The sequence below is a fragment of the Pantherophis guttatus genome, chromosome 6 (genome assembly GCF_059756535.1).
Source record: "Pantherophis guttatus breed Tessera chromosome 6, ASM5975653v1, whole genome shotgun sequence".
Classification (NCBI taxonomy): domain Eukaryota; kingdom Metazoa; phylum Chordata; class Lepidosauria; order Squamata; family Colubridae; genus Pantherophis; species Pantherophis guttatus.
The window spans coordinates 27,825,810-27,842,493 of NC_142068.1; the positions used below are offsets into that span (position 1 = coordinate 27,825,810).

The following is a 16,684-nucleotide window of genomic DNA, read 5'->3' on the forward strand; positions in this document are numbered from 1 at the left end:
GTCAGTGGATTCTGGTGAAATCTCTCCAGAAAAAGGAGGCACTATAATATCACCCGCTTGCACTCTGTGAAAACTGGTCCTCATGCATAGAGACTGCAACAACCTAGGCTTTTTGTGGGTCACTTATGAGTCATGGAAAATACTGTTTTGGATTCTTAAATAATAGGACTCTGAAGATAGAGAAAGCCAGAAGGAACTAAATATTACAATTAAAGAACACTTAAATTTGACTTGATACAGAACGCAGCAAAATAATTCAACATAGGACATATTGAAGGATATGTGGGAACAATGGACTTTAATAATTTAATAATAATTTTAAGAGTCTCTGCCATATTGACAGACTGTGTTTAAAAGATGTTGCAGAAGATGAACAAGTTTTACCAGGCAAAACAGAGAGTGATTTAGAAGTGGATTTACTGACAGGCTACAAGAATGATATAGGAAGAGATCCAACACTGGATATACAAATTAAACTAGCTGGTATCTTAATAATTGAAAGGAATATACAAACCAAACCAAAAAGTGACTTAACTCCCTATATTGAATTTACAAAAGAGGTCTGTTAAAATTTTGAAGGATTTTGTAAGAAGGAACAAAGAAAAGTATAAAAAGAAATCAAGTTCTAAGACATTACTTGAAGGGCTTAAAGATTGTTAAACGTAAAAGAAATTATATAAATTGATTTATTTGATGGTTAAACTAGGTATGTTATCTCTGATAATCCTTAATAGTCTGTTGCTGACCAGGACTGAATGACAAGACTTTAAGGATATATTTATGACAAGACTGATATTAGATATAGATAGGATAGGGGAAGTTATCATTTGTGTTTTGAGAGGGTGATAAATTACTAAAATTTATGTTTGTTGTGATGAAGAAGGAAGTCATTTCCTTAAATATTTTTTCTCTTGACTATATTTTTATTTTTGCTTTTTTAAATTTTCTACATTATTTTAATTTTATTTTTAGTTTGTATTTCTTTTTAACTTTTTAATTGCATTTAGTAACTTTTATTTTAAAAAATCCTTTACCCTGACCATTTTTACTTGGCTCAGCTAAAAAGCACCAAATGTTCTTTTTTCCTAGTCATTGCTCAAATCTCTTAATTTTATTTTTCTACATTTTTCCAATGGGAGGGGGATACAGTTATGGGGATAAGGAAGTGAATGTAGTGATAAGGAACTCCATCAGTATGCTATTGTTTGTTTCTTGTTTTTTTTATATTGTTTCTCACATTGCGAATACATTGAACGAAATTTGCTAAACTAAGAACTTTAACTAAAAATAGTATTTAGATACAAGCCAAGAGTTGCAAACAAACTTGAAAATTAATTTTAATCCAGAAAGTTGCAGTAGAGTTGGGAAATAAATAAATCTATTGCAAACTGGAAGAAGCTGCCACTAGAAGTAAATAAATTAACTCCAGTGCTACGGATATACTTGCACAAGATTGTAGCTGAAGGAAATAATGTTATTCATTACCTGTATACTACTGTTTGTATAGCTATTGTTTTCTTACTAAAGCTAGTAAGCCACGGTAAGCTATGAGCCACTGTGGTGCAGTGGTTAGAGTGCAGTATTGCAGGTTTCTTCTGCTGACTGCAAGTTGGCAGTTCAATTCTCACCAGGCTCAAGGCTGACTCAGCCTTCCATCCTTCCGAGGTCAGTAAAATGAGGACCCAGATTGTTGGGGGCAATTTGCTGACTCTGTAAACCGCTTAGAGAGGGCTGTAAAACAGTATATGTCTAAGTGCTATTGCTAGTAATAATTTTCTTGTATGCATATAGAGATGAATATTTTTATTAGATTGATGAAGTGTGGAATTTCATTTTACAGGTCACCTGATGGCTGAAGAATTAGCAAAAGGCTGATTAGCAAAATGAATTGGATAAAAGTTGAAGGGATCCTGCTGGAAGATCCTCCTTGTGAATTAGCTTCTCAACTCGAGACCAGGTAGTGTACTGCTTTAAAACACATAGATCAGGGTTGTCAAACTCATGGCCCACTGGCCAGATACATCACGCGCTGGCCACACTCACGCCTGGTTTAGCAAAGGGAGGGGGAGTTGCAATATGTCATGCGATGCCACCATGACGCCACGAGTTTGACACCCCTAACACCCCTAACATAAACTCTTATTTCTCTGGCTTTATAGTATTAAGTGATGGTAACCTATTAATGAAACATTTTGTTCCTGAATGTCCAATCCCTTTTTCTTATTTGTTATGGAAAAAGGTTCTTACATTATAGGAAGTGTGTGTGTGTGTGTGTGTGTTAAAGCTGTTTTTAAGAACTCAGAGACCTACAAAACCAAAATGTGTACGTATGTAGTATTTAGTATAAACCACAATGAAATAGCTATTGCAGCATCACAACCAAACCACAGTATGTAAATCACATAATTTGCTGCTTGAACTGCAAACTTCTACATATATATATGTATCAAAAGTTTAAGTCTTTGTTTAAAAACAATATACATCAGGGTTACATCTTAAACTTAGCATTTGCCAAAAACATAGGTACTCCAACATACTTTATTTTGGATTTTAGCAATACTGTTTTGGAATCAAGGCAAATGATTTACTTCTAAATTATAATTATTTTACATTCTTTCAGAAGGTAGACAGAAAAAAAAGGTAACCTATATGGGAAGTAATAAAAGTGAGCATTTTTAATTATTTATTTTAAAATGAATCCATAGAAGAAAATTTGTGATTTTAATATTCTGTAGCTCAAACACCCAGTTCCAAGTCTTCTAATTCTTTTAGAAGGGTAGCCTCTTTCTGAATTTTCTCCATCTACAATATAGATATAAGACAATTTTACTTAGTACACATAATGAAAAAAATAGTATAAAGTATAATCAATAATTATTTGATTATTTGAGTATCAGATTGAAGATCGCCTGTCTTCCAGATTCTTTCTATGTTCTCCTATCTATTCAGATATGTCAAATGAAACCTCTATGCTGCCTGAAATAAAACAATTAAGCTAATATTTAACTTAATGTAAGACAATAGAGCTTATGAAATTGTAAGGTTTAAAGAAAGGGACCAATAGTTTCTTTGAAATGTATGTGAAACAGATTGCATAAATAAAAGAAGTCCTTTCTTGTCCAATACCCAATTTCATTTATAATTATCACTATCACAAGTTACTAGCACTGGCTGCTTGACTATCACGCTGGTGACTAGGAACTATCTGCTTAAGAAGCAAAAGAAAGTCTTTACTGTGAAGAGGCAGCAGCTGCTACTTGGCTAATTATTTACAAAGCAACACTGATATATATTTTCAGAATTCAGGTGATGTACAAATTATAGACAACGCTGTATCTTAATAATATGATAAGCATACCTGGTTTTTCTCTAGCTGTTTACCTGCAGCAGCCTGATCTTTTAGCTGTTCAATAGCCTTGAGTTTCTGTAATTCAGAAAACATGGTTAAAAGCAGGGCAGAAACAACAGATTTAATTTGTTTTCTGTGGTACATGCACATATGTGGAGGATCTTATGTATTTTTTTATTGAGCTGAAAGAGAATCCTCTAGGTTACCAATGTCTTTATATTCCTTTCCGATATACACTACACTAAAAAAAATTCAATTGGTTTAATATAAAGCAGATTCTTAAGTCCCTAGAAAATAATATCCAAACTTCTTACCTCTCTTCTTTGGTTGTACAGACGCATAAGACTTACATGTAACATTGAACTGTTTGGTTTACTCCCATTTTTGCATCCTGCAGCACCCAAACTAGTCAAAATGAAGATTTTGGATAGCACATTTTTTGCAGTTTGGGGACAATGTGGAATTTTTATAAGGCTACCAAGTTTGGCCCTTGGCACTGCCTCAATTCAAAATATCCAGGCCCATGAGTGTAGTCCTACCCAAACCAATGACTTTATTACACCACAGCTATACGCTTGTGACACTGAGAAGGTAAGACAGATAAAAAATAATGACAATAATAGCAAAAGTACACTTCCTGTTTCCCAGTCAAAACAAGGGCTGCATTTCTTAGCTTAGTATGCTTTATGAACTAAATTGCTGTGGTTTGTAATCCACAAACACTAATACTACTGTTCAACAAAAGAAAATGGGGAAAGGATCTATCAATAGTTTTTGTTAGGAAAAACTTACCTTTTTAAGATTTTTTATCTTTTTCTCCAACTCAGGATCTCCTGATGTTTCAGAGGATATTGTATTGCTCGATTCATTTTGTACTGGAGGAGCTGGAGTTATTTCCTGGTTCCCTTTAGCTCTCGCCTCCTTTAATGAAATGCATCATTAGTTAAGATGACTTTTAAATGAAACCATTCTAGGCAGTAATTTTATTAACTATTGAGATATTTTGAGTTCTCCAGAATTTTTAATTTAGGCTTATGTGATAGTGAAAGAGTGGACACTTTGAGTTTAATACAAAATTCTATGCAGAATCCTACTAAATGGTTTACCAAATACTATTGGTTCAAAATGCAATGAATCATGCTTAAGAAAAAAAAATAAAAACAGCTATACCTGTTTAGCCACCTTCTTGGCTTCATGCTTCTTTTGATTTTTAAGTGCTGTTTTAGATAATGGCTTATCACCACTTTTTGACTGTGTTCTCATGTTCTGGGGTGGCTCATCCTCATGCTATGAGGAAGGAAATCAACACAAAAATAATTGATGTATAAATAACCAGCTATAATTAACTGGTGCAGAGGCATAGAAGACATAGCAGGTTTCTTTCTTCACTCTTTCGTGAAGATAATGGTTACTTACCAGTTTAGAACTAGTTAATGGCTTATTTCTGAGAGCTGGAGGTCTATAGGCTGGGGCAGCCTTTGGTTCCTCATTTAACACTTTGCTTGGAACAGCATGATATGTTATTGGCTTTTCTGGAAATACTCCATCCAAAAAGGGCTGCCAAGTAACTTGCCAAAGTTCTGCATTTGGCTGAACTTCATATCTGTATAAGACAGAGCCAGTATAATGCCAGATCTTGAATCCATTCCCAACTCGTAGCCTTGGAGAACATGTAGCTGTTACTATATGCTCTCCATCAGGGCACCAGGCAAAATATGTAGAATCAGAGGCTTGTGGTTTGGAAATAATTTTGTAGTTTTTAATATCCCATACATCAAGTTGTCCACTAAGATTCCCAAATCCAGCTAATACTAAGATATGTCCTTGAGGACTGTAGTAGACAGCATTGTGAGGACCAGTCCCAAAGTCAAACACAGGATCACATTTTAGATTGAAGACAGTAGATTTAGCAGGCATGAAACCATACACAACGCAGAACTCTGTGGCATTGGGATTCCAGGCTGCATCATAAATAGGACCATTTTTTGCTGTATAGGAAAAAAAAAACAGCTGAAATTGTAAAACAATATCTAAGTTGTTGAGAGACAAGTAAAATAAAAAACTTAAACTTAACACAAATTACAGTTTACAATTGTTCAATGAAATCATAAGTGCTACTAAATTTTGGTAATAAATGTTAGTTAAAAGCCAAATAGGAAGGAAGGGTGTAGTCTTCTGTAGGGCCAAAAATTAAATATTGAAAGGTCCTAGGGCAGTGATGGCAAACCTATGGCATGCGTGCCACAGGAGTGGCACGCAGCTCCCTCTCTGAGGGCACACAAGCCGTCACCCCAATTCAGCTCTGCCACGCAAGCACATGCACCTCCCCGCAAGTGCAGGGGGTGGGACTCTCTGTCCCATAAACATCATTTTTATATAATGAAACCTTTCACTTTAAATCTTACATACTTCATTCCATTTTGGTCAGTAAGTACTGGTTGGTCATAAGATCTAAATATGGCTCTTTAAAGGTGATCTTCAAATTCTGATGGGATTCTCTTTCCATCATGTGTTTGAATGCTTTAAAACGTAATATAAAAATTACTACAGCCACTTACGTAGTTGTACAACAGCCGTTTCTCCATTGGTTGCTATGTAATGTAGAGTTTGTTCTCCATAATAAGATGCTCCTGTTTTATCAACTTCTGTACTAGCTATCACAAGCATTGCAGTGGCTATTCAGATGAAGAAAAAATATATTTTTAAAAAGAAGCTATTAATCTATTTTTTAAAAAAAACAAATAATAAACATAGCTATATGCACTCTTGCAGTCTGAAGAGCGATGATTTTAAAAAACTAGCTTTGGATAAAGGAGACCATTTTAACCCCAATGTCGTTCTATGTTTCTTCTAAATCATAATTTGCAGCTGATACCCTCTGACTGTTGGGCTACAATTTCCAGGGAATATAATGGCTGGAAATTATGAAAATAGTTACTTAACATAACCAAAAAGGGTGCAAGTTAGGAAAAGATGCTTTGGTTTCTCCTCCAAATCCTTATTCCTAAAACAGAGTCTGCACAATGGGAACATTCAGAAATATTTCTCAGTGTATTCTGAAGAGCTAACTTTCAAATAAGTGTAGAGGGGATCACTGTATGTCAGAGTCATACAGAATGGGATTGACATAGCACTGTGATGGCAAACCTATGGCATGCGTGCCAGAGGTGGCATGCAGATTCTTCTCTTTGGGCACACGCCGTCACCAGCTGCTATTCTGGTTTCTGACGTGCACATGCTCGCCGGCCAGCTGGTCTTTGTGCATGCCAGAGCACCAGAAAACGCCCAAACAAATGGCAAAAAACAGCCTGGAGCACCGGAAACCAGAAGACCAGCTGGCTGGCAGTCATATGTCTGTTTTCAGGCCATTTTTCAAAAACGGCCAAAAAACACGCATACGTGCGCCAGCCAGCTGGTCTTCAGGTTTTCAGTGCTCTGGCACACGTGTGTGCTGGAAACCCAGAGGCCAGCTGGCTGGCGTGCGCATGCGCACCGGCCAGCTTGTCTTTGGGTTTCCGGCACTCTGGTGCACACACATGCACGTACATGCACACACATTCTGGTTTGGGCACTCAGTACCGAAAAGGTTCGCCATCACTAACATAGCATAATACCAAGTATAAATGTCCTTTGGGCATTTTGATTATTGAAGTCTATATGCTGACTACATATAGAAAAAGAAAAATAGACTCAAATAAAGACAAAGCTTTTTCTAAAAAAAAATACCTTTGCTATTCCACAGCATTTTTACCCTATCAGCTTTAAAAAAGCTTTTATTTGCCAGTGCAGATTGTGGGCCTTCAAAGTTAGGATATTGGTAAAGCCTTACAAAAGATGGGGCTCCTTTGCTTCCAGGAACATAAACAGCAACCTGCATTAACAAGGTATGAAATATCTGTTAAAATAAACATTAATTGTAGTATGTTCTAAAATCTGGATGAAATTAAATTGTGCTGGGGAAAGAATTCAAACGGAAGCACCTTGGTTGGCTGATCTCCTGGCGACAACACAAAGTCATTCATTTTCTGCAGATGAAGCTTATTTGCAATTGTACCTGCAAAGATCACCATCCTCAAGTTAACAAAATAAGCAAAACCTTTTGTGAATCGTTAGGTAGCATTGCCTATGGGTTTCAGCAAGTAATAAGTAAATAAACAATTGTAAAATATATTGTATACATGACATATTGGCTACTTTACAAGATTTTACATGAATTGTATATCTTTACAAGTATGAGAAAATAACTAAATTTTATCTCAGATTGAATTTAATGTAAATCTTGTAATATAAAATATTTTAAAGCTTAAAATGGCAGCATTTTAAGTAAAATACCACCATATAGCAAAAGTTTAGAGGTAAATAAAAAGATAAAAGTAAACTTTCATATTATAGATAGTCCTCCACTTACAATAGTTTGTTTTGTGACCATTCCAAGTTACAACAGCACTGAAAAAAGTGACTATGGCAAGAAAGGTAGTAAAATGGGCAAAAGTCATTTAACTGTCTCAGGAACAGAAATTTTGGGCTCAATTGTGTTCATAAGTCAAGGACTTATGGAACTTTAAAACTGTATTAAAGACTAAAGGTGGGAACTGCAATAAAGCGAGCAGCTGAAAACATAAGAATATCATGAAAAGATTAAACATGGAATGTTTATCTAGAGAACAAAAAAGAACTTGCATACTGAAGTTGTTGTTTTCAAAGAAATGAAGTTCATTGTTAACACTCCTGGCACACAGGCTTTCATCATCTGACCAGCAAGGACACCTAATGATTAGAGAGTGGGGTGGAGTGGAATAAATATTAAAACCAACACCTGTTGGTTTGTGGCCTTCAGAAATAGAATTTTTAACAATATTTTTTAAAAGCAGATTTTTTAAAAAATTAACATTAAAAGTTATATATTTAAAGTTGTAAAGGTGAAAAGCAAATTTGTAGATTCTAATCATTACTTATTATATTTTCAAATGTCCCCATGAATATGTTCTTATCTGAAAATAAGTTACATTAAAAATGTAAAAAAAATTCAGCATTTTAAAAAACAGAGGACATGCATGGAGAACACAGCTTATGGAACCCTTCTTTTTTGACCACAGGATCCATATTTATCTTTTCTGTACAATGAAGCAATATGTTATGTCATTTGCATGTGTATTGCTGTATTTGCTTAGACACATGCACTTGGAAGCTCAGGGCAGAATGTATACATTCTCTTCTGGGTCATGTGATCAGGAGGGATAGGTATTCAGACTGAAGCTGGTAGAAACTTTTGAGTAAGCTGCCCATAAGCATGCTGTGGGACAATATGTTTAGAATTTTTGTCTCTCCAACCCACAGACCATTTTCCAACTCAATTTTTCTTTTGCTGGCTTCTCTTGCAGACCAAATTTGGTTTTGTTGTGTTCAGTTTTGTAGAGTTACTGTGTTGAGAGCTAGAAATACAGAGATCTAAGCAACTTTCTACAGAGTTGAAAAACTTATTAGACAATTAGATATTTTAGTGTTTTCAAATATCATGCTCTAAATAATAAAATTCATTGAAATACTATTTACCAGTTCTGTGACTTTTTCTGGATGAATGACTTCAAGCATTTTCCATTTTTCACACTGAAAAGGTGAAGGTTGGGTTCCCCTGCACCATCTTTTGCAGCTACAACATACCAAATGCATACATTATACCAACACCTCCAAAATCATCTCTGTTCCTCTGCAATATACCATTGACCCAGGTGACGTTTTGTTGCAAACCTTTTATAGAAAAGGAGCTTTTTTCCCCCACGGTCCCATTTTGTCAAGTACAAAATAATATTTTTATCATCAAAAATTGCTAACAGTGACAGCTTTCTTCTTCTCAAATCAAAATTAGCCACTGTAAATTCTTGCCACTGTAAGATGAAATTCACTATATTACTGGATAAAACAATCCTCAGTTGTCAACCCTTTTGCTGACAGATATTTATGCATTTGAAAAATACTTATACTTTTTCTTCTGCAATATCATCTTAACTGCCAACAATAGTGGAGGTAATGGAGAAAATAGGTGGCATGACGAATCACAAAACAATTTCCTTTTTCTGTCTTTACAACGAAGCCATTTTGTAAAACAGGGAAGCATAAAAAAGTTAATCACATTCTTCCCACCCCAACTTTAGAAAAAGGAAATAATATCACATATGGTTAGGTCCTGGGGGCCTGGATTGTTTGTTAAGTGTAAAAGTGTAGAGATACATGGAAATGTGCAGTACACCTTCAAATATTTTCATTTATTTATTAAATTTATTTATTAAATTTCTAATGCTGCCCATCTCCCCTACATGGTGACTGTGGGCTGCACAGAAATTTAATACCTGAAGAATATCGCACAGAAGAAAATCAGTACATCTCTATTGTCCCAGAGTTCACAATATGAAATAATATATTTACGTTAAGGAAATCGATGTTGGAGATTGATTAAACATTTTGGGGCAAAACAATGAGAGGTCAGAAAAAGGAAACATAACCTCAAGTCATACACTTTTTTTTCTGCTTTGGAATGAACCCTCTTTTCCTCAGAGGCTCCATATTTTGAATGTTCCAGTTCAGAACAAAAAAATAATCTACTTGATCATTATATTATTCAAAATTAGCATGGTTACTGTCATGTTTACAGTAGCTGGAGAAGAACCTAGAATACTTACTTGTATAAAGCTGCCATGTCACCAGGACATTGCTCTTTGGAGAGAATTCAAGGCAAACTGCCTTTGGCAGATCAAAAGAATGCAGCAGGTTGTGGTTGGTGACATTTACAATGTTTACTCTGGAACCAAAAGAGGTCAGCTCAGTCAAGCTTGATTACTCTGGTTAATTAATAGCTATTTAGCTGTTCCTTCTAAATAAGCTCAATTCCCAATCACAGAAAACAGATTCATTCTTCCAGTTACTATATTGCTTGATATTTCATCAATGCAGTAATTCATAAAGCATTAAAACATAATTAAAATAAATTAGAATATAAATATAGAACTCCAGAGTTTCCAAAACTTGTACACATGCATTTCACTAAAATGTCCTTGAGAATCAAGGTAGGTAGACATCATTTCCCCTCTGATACACCACATTTCCCCTTTTCCCCTTGGCCAAAGAAAGCAAATAAAGTACCTATAATAATAGGAACCTTGGGTACAATTCTAAAATATCTGGAGCACCACTTGAAGACCATCAGTCAATTGCAAAAGGCAATTTAACTTGGAACATCTTACCTCCTGCTACAATACTTTTAACACCTCAAACAAATTTGCCTACCCCAGGTTCTTGAGAAGGGCTTGACAGATAAAACTGCCAAATCCAATCTAAACATCTGGCTGACCAACTATAAATTATGATATTTATATGCCACCAACTCTCAGTGATTCTTGGTGACCTACAATTATTAAAAATATTTTTAAAAATGCAAAAACCTATAAAAAAACCATCATGTGATAACAACCCGGAGGGAACAAAAAGGAAGAAAGGGACATCAGTTATCTTTACCAAAGGCCTTGGCAAATAGCTAGGTCTTTAGGGTTCTTTGAAACACTAGTAGGGTGGGAGCCATCTGAATTTCGAACTTCATTCCAGAAGATAGGGTGCTGTTGCAGAGAAAGTGTCAGGGGTTCAGAGAGATAGCATTGTTTAATCGATGAAATCCAGAGTGCACCAACCCTGCTAATTAGAACTACCGTATTTCCCCAAAAATAAGACCGTGTCTTATATTTTTTTGAACCCTGAAATAAGTGCTTGCCCTTATTGCCATGCGCTCAAAAGCCCAATTGGGCTTATTATCAGGGAATGACTTATTTTGGGGGAAACAGGGTAGCCAGGCAACTACTATGGGAGAGACAGTCCCAAGCATTTAATATAATCAGTGGAAACTACAAAAACCAACTCTTTATATTCATTGCATCCTTGTGTGATATGTTAAAACCTAAAAGAAGTTTGCAAAGTTTATGTCAGTTAATCTTACCACTGGAATACTTTATGAAAATTAATTTCTTTATTCATTAGTTTATTCATTTAATTTATATGATCACTCATCTAAAGTTCATGACTCTGAGCTAACAGCAGTTAAAAATATCATTAAAACGTAAGTGTAAAAAATAAATGTAATCAGTAACTGAGGTGAAAACAATACAAATCAACATAGCCATTGCACAGATTCTGCCACCAATAGATGGAGCATCCTCTGCTGTCAAGACCTAATGGGATAATCAGGGAGAGAATACTGCAGTACCTATATAAAATTAAGCAGAAAAGTACCCTACTTATCCAAAATATAAAAATAATTTGTACTCACATCCCACCAAAGCAGAGATAGCCCTCGACTTACAACCAGCCCCTTAAAACGTGGCTCTGGTGATTTGCATGGGGCCCTGTTGGGGATGTTCCATAACTGGAAGTGGTTAGTGGAGTAAAAGAAGGCTCCACCTCTACCGTATTTTATATTGGTTCCTTCCTTTGCTAATTTTTGTTAATGTTAATATTTGCAATATTTATCATCAAAATATTTTAAATTGTTTTAAATTTTATTTTGTAGGCCACCCAGAATCACTTGATAGTGAGATAGGTAACATATAAATTTAATAAATAAAAAATATACCAGTATAGCCAAGTCCATTATATCTTTTCCCATTCCTAATACATCAATTAATAAATGGAAATATCTGAAGCTTGTCAATTTTTTATAAAATAAAATCTTAGAATTCGCATTAAATAGTGAAATAGGCCTATCGCTAGTACAGAATTTAGAATGTTTGCCTGGTTTTAAAATCAATCTTATATATACCTCATAAAAGGAAGAAGCTATTGGTTACAAATCTCACAGAAAAATGTAACCTTACATGTTGTGCTCTTTTGAAAAAGATTCAGTCATGATTCTCGTCTAAGACAAATTCCTTGGAAGCCAAATACTGATTGCAAAAGTCACAGTAGCCTGCTTTAGAATAGTGAAGTATGCAAAATAATTTCCTATTGGAGGGAGTATCTGGCTAAAACTAATGAGCTTATTTAAGCTATATTTTTAATATATATTGTTAGAAATATAAACATCCCAAACACAGAAAGACTAACTTTTCTCCATTGCCCCATGCAAAAAGGGATCCATCTCTGTTGAAAGTAAACACTTTTGCATTTTTCCCAAAATCCCTGAAAGCAAAAACAAAAATAAATTAGAATTCAAACACTTATAAAGAAAAACTAAAATTATTTAGATGAAATATAAAGTATCAATCTTAAAAAATGCTTCCAACAAAATAATTGTTATTATTTTGATATAAAAGAAATAAATGTTACAATCAAACTAAAACAGAGGTGAAATAAGCCAGATGAGATATATCTCCCACCCAAAACAGAACCAAATGCAAATTTAAGTATGCATTTCAGTAACACAATGGTATGTCAATAGTATACTTGTTTCATTTCTGTCTCGGGTATGTGAACAAAGAAAATGCTAACTATCTACACCCAGATGCTCTTTTTTTCAATATGTGGAATTGCTTCATTTTCCATTTAATTACCAAAAATGTCCTGCCCTATCCATATTAGCACCCAAAGTTGTAAATGAATAGTCCAAAACATTCTGATTATTACAAAAACCTGAGTAATATTTGAAGTAGCAACTAGAAAACATTTACAAAATTTAAGCTCTACTGAACATATGTGGAGACATTCCAACCTCCACATATGATTATGATTATGTTATTATTTTTCAGTAACGGGCATCCTAAAATGTATACATTTAATAAAGCCAAAAATTAAAATACCTTTGAAATGTTGTATGCTCTGTAAAATGAGGTGACCCATGCAACATATAGAGTCCTTCAGATCCTCGTACTAGCAAATAATGAAAGTTATATGTTTATTTTGCTCCAAATTAATACATTAATCCTTAGTTTCATACAATAGAGAAAATTCTAAGTTAAATGAACATACTTCAGTTGAATAATAAAATATGAATATATATTTTGTGTAATAACCATGCCAATCAGTGAACAAGCAAACCTAAAGCCTCATATTTATTTACTTGTTTATCAAATATATATTGTGCTCATCTTGCAGTTTGAGGCAACTATGAATCACAACATAATAAATCAAATGGAAGTAATCATAAGTATAAAAACAGATTAAAATTACAAAAACCATGGGTTTAGAGTAAAAAAGTAGTGGTTGTTTCTGTTCCTACACTAGCCACTTCCATCTAACAGCTGCTCCTTCAGGGCCTCATGCCAACTGGCACAGCCAGGTTTTAAAGCATTTCCTGAAGGCCAGAAACGGGGGCGGGAGGGGGGCAGACCCCACTTCATGCAGCAATCTGTTCCAGAGGGTGAAGGCTGTGGCAAAAAAAGGCTCTTCTGGACCTCACTGGCCACAACTCCTTGGCTGATATGGTCTGCAAATAGGTTCTTCTGCTAGCATGAGCCTCGCATTGCAGCAAGGCGGCTCCTAAAATATCCTAGACCTATGCCACAGAGGGCTTTAAAGCTAATGACCAACACCTTTAATTGGACCCAGAACAGATCAGCCGCCAGTGCAGCTTGCATATCAGTGGGGTTACGTGTACCGCACTAGGGGCCTCTGAAACTCTACATGCTGCTGCATATTCTGTAACTGCCTAGAGTTGCTTCAAAATGAGATAACGGCAAATAAATTGAATAAATAAAATAAAATAACTCTGGACCAATTGTAGCTTCAAAATATTCTTCAAGGGTAGCCCCATTAGAATGTGTTGCAAGAATCCAAACAGGAGATAACAGGAACTGAGCCTCACAATACAGAAAAGGATTCAGTTTGTACACAATCTGAAGTTGTGCAAAGGCTGTCCTAGCCATGACTGCCATTAGCCCCAAGTTGTGGAGTCAACATGCCTCAAAATACTAGTTATAGGAAGAACAGTGGGAAAGGAGTATGTCTTTATTTGCTGCTTATAAGCACCCAGAAGGCACCCATCAATCAATCAAATTATGCAGCTGTCCCTCTCACAGATTACTCCAATAATTCAAAACAATCCAATGCTTAATGTGGCAGTACACTTTAGCATGAAATAAAGTAGAGGAGAAACACATTCACTATTTCCACTTAGCACTTTTATTTTAAGTGCTTTCATACTAATTTAAATCCCAGAGAAAACCAGTGACTTGGAACAAAATTACCTTAAAGCAAATACTGAAATCTGTACAAACGCATTAATATTACATATTTCATGAAGTGGCACTTACTTTCTAATGTCCCATTTTTAGTTATTTCATTGACATATTAACTCCAGTAAAATGGAAGGTAGTCATTTAAAATTAAGACTAGGAGCATGCCTCTGGCATTAGCTTTGCAGAAATATTTTAAAAGATTACTCACGATGCTATGTAATTGTGATGCAAACTAATATAAAACATCAAAGGACACTTAAAATGAAAAGTACAATAAATGTAAAAGTAGTTTAGGTTGGATTCAAACACATCTTTACATGAATTTAATACACTGCTTTACTTGAGTTCAGAATTACATAACTGTACAAATGTTCAAGATATAGCTCTGCTTCAGGATTCTGGTCTGAATGATTTATGCCAGAGAAAAGCATGGTTGCATGCATGATGACTCCACTCCCTCTCTCTTTGAGCTCTGGGACTTTTGTGGTGCTCAACTGCTTTCATTGGCAATCTAGGATATTTTCTAAATTGGAAAGAGTATAGCATGAGACAAAAAGCAGCCTCAGGCATGCATGAATTAGAGATCCTTGGTGCACACTGAGCTTGGTTGTTTTCTTGCAGACTTTTCATTACCCAAACTAGGTAACATCATCAGACTACTAGCATTGATGATGTTACCTAGTTTGAGTAATGAAAGGTCTGCAAGAAAACAACCAAGCTCAGTGTGCACAAGGATCCCTCATTTTAACCCTGAGCTACAATTATTCTCCTTTATTGGCATGCACAAATATATCAGATGAAAGGATTAGTATCTGCCCCAGCATAACCCTAAGCAGGACTTTAGTACCACAGCAGGCATCAAGCATTTCACCATTAGTTCAGTATGCTGCAAGAGAGTTCAGAGGTTATCTGATCATCTGGCACATACTAGTAAATTAGGGCCAGGTAGGGAGCCTCTGTAATAAGGAGGAAATCTGCCAAACTGAAAAAGAGCCTTTAGGAATTCATGAGCAAACAGGTAACTCTGGGGAGTTACCACTCAAAAAATTGGAGGGAGAAAATTATGTAGGTGATAATAGTGGAAGTTGGAAAAGATGGGGAAAATGGTTTTGGGTATTAGGATATTGCAAACCTGGCTTCTCTCTTAAGTCTTGGACGAGTGAAAAGCAATCTAGATTCTTTAGATTCTGAATGAGCATAAATGAACATTTTGGGTATATACAATGCATTTAGTAATGTTTGTAAGATTAAAACTATCGTTCTTCAAAAACTAACTTTTTCCTTTCGTGGTTGAACCCAGACTCTGTGACAAAATGAGTAATGGAATGTAAGCAAGTACTATATTTCAGATACGGCTCTCTCGAGAGATGCTTCTGTCCGCAGCTAAGCCCTTGCATATACAAGCAACCGAATGCTCTTTCCCGACAACTCTTTCCCTTTATAGAAGCCTACGCTCCCCATGCACATACCAAAAGTGTTCTACGCAGACACAGATCACTGGAGAGGTACAGCCCCCCACCCCAAAAAGTGAAGGCTTATACAAAATCCCGCTAAAAATTGCCGCCAGTGTGTGACGTCCTCGGGCTTCTACCAGACATCACAACAAGCCTTACAACGAGAACCATCTTGACAGAGAATGAGTCTGCTTGATTTATTCTGAACCCACCTGCCAAGAGCGGCGTGGGAGGCGCCATCTTTATCCGGATACGGCAGTTGTCCTTCCGGGTGGCGCACAGCGGGTCACAGCAGAAAACTGTACACGTCTGCTCTGCCCTCCATCGCCAGCTCAATAGCGGAGTTTTTTCCGGGTGACGTGTTGCAAGCTGAAGGGGGGGATCGGGGAGTGCCTCGGATCACCTGGCCACGAGGAAGCTTCCCCACTGGCTCCTCCAGGGAGCTCAGCGCCCATTGGACAATGACGACCGAGGGAGGGAGCTCCGTCAACGACGCTTTGCAGGCGAAAGTGTGAACAGCGGAGGCTCGAGGAGAGTCTCGCTTCCGGTGGAGGGGGGGGACGGCTCTCCCGCCCGCCCGCTTCTCCGCCGCTGGGCAACGCGCTTCCGGAGGGTGGGATCAACTTGAAGGGCAGTTGCTGCTTACGCGGCGGCTTGGCTGGGAAGAGCCCGAGAGGCGAGGCGGACGGTCCTCCCGTGATCCCCGGCGCGGAGCTCCCACAGCCCGA

At 36.4% G+C, this 16,684-nt stretch overlaps 1 protein-coding gene across 3 annotated transcripts; it reads right to left on the reverse strand.

The window, feature by feature from the left end:
* Positions 1–1,788: 1,788 nt before the first annotated feature.
* EIF2A (eukaryotic translation initiation factor 2A) lies at positions 1,789–16,502 on the reverse strand. 3 transcript variants are annotated; one of them, XM_034439241.3, is made up of 14 exons: positions 16,169–16,502; positions 13,126–13,195; positions 12,434–12,508; positions 10,027–10,145; positions 8,903–8,999; positions 8,034–8,116; positions 7,330–7,403; positions 7,076–7,220; positions 5,908–6,024; positions 4,766–5,337; positions 4,520–4,636; positions 4,142–4,270; positions 3,359–3,424; positions 1,789–2,802 (listed from the first exon to the last, which is right to left on the reverse strand). In XM_034439241.3, exons 1-14 carry the CDS (start codon positions 16,194–16,196, stop codon positions 2,737–2,739), a joined length of 1,758 nt encoding a protein of 585 aa, XP_034295132.1. In that variant the 5' UTR covers positions 16,197–16,502; the 3' UTR covers positions 1,789–2,736. The 3 variants fall into 3 exon arrangements, with proteins under 3 accessions (XP_034295132.1, XP_034295133.1, XP_034295134.1); XM_034439242.3 differs by having other exon boundaries at positions 15,972–16,173; XM_034439243.3 differs by having other exon boundaries at positions 15,778–16,173.
* Positions 16,503–16,684: the final 182 nt, after the last annotated feature.

Bases quoted from the DNA above. Each gene is read 5' to 3' on its own strand.
- EIF2A (XM_034439241.3), bottom strand. From the start codon at position 16,196: ATGGCGCCTCCCACGCCGCTCTTGGCAG. The intron at 12,509-13,125 runs GTATTTTAATTT...TTTTGCTTTCAG, and splicing joins GAGCATACAACATTTCAAAG to GGATTTTGGGAAAAATGCAA. The intron at 5,338-5,907 runs GTAAGTGGCTGT...TTTCCTATACAG, and splicing joins AACGGCTGTTGTACAACTAC to CAAAAAATGGTCCTATTTAT.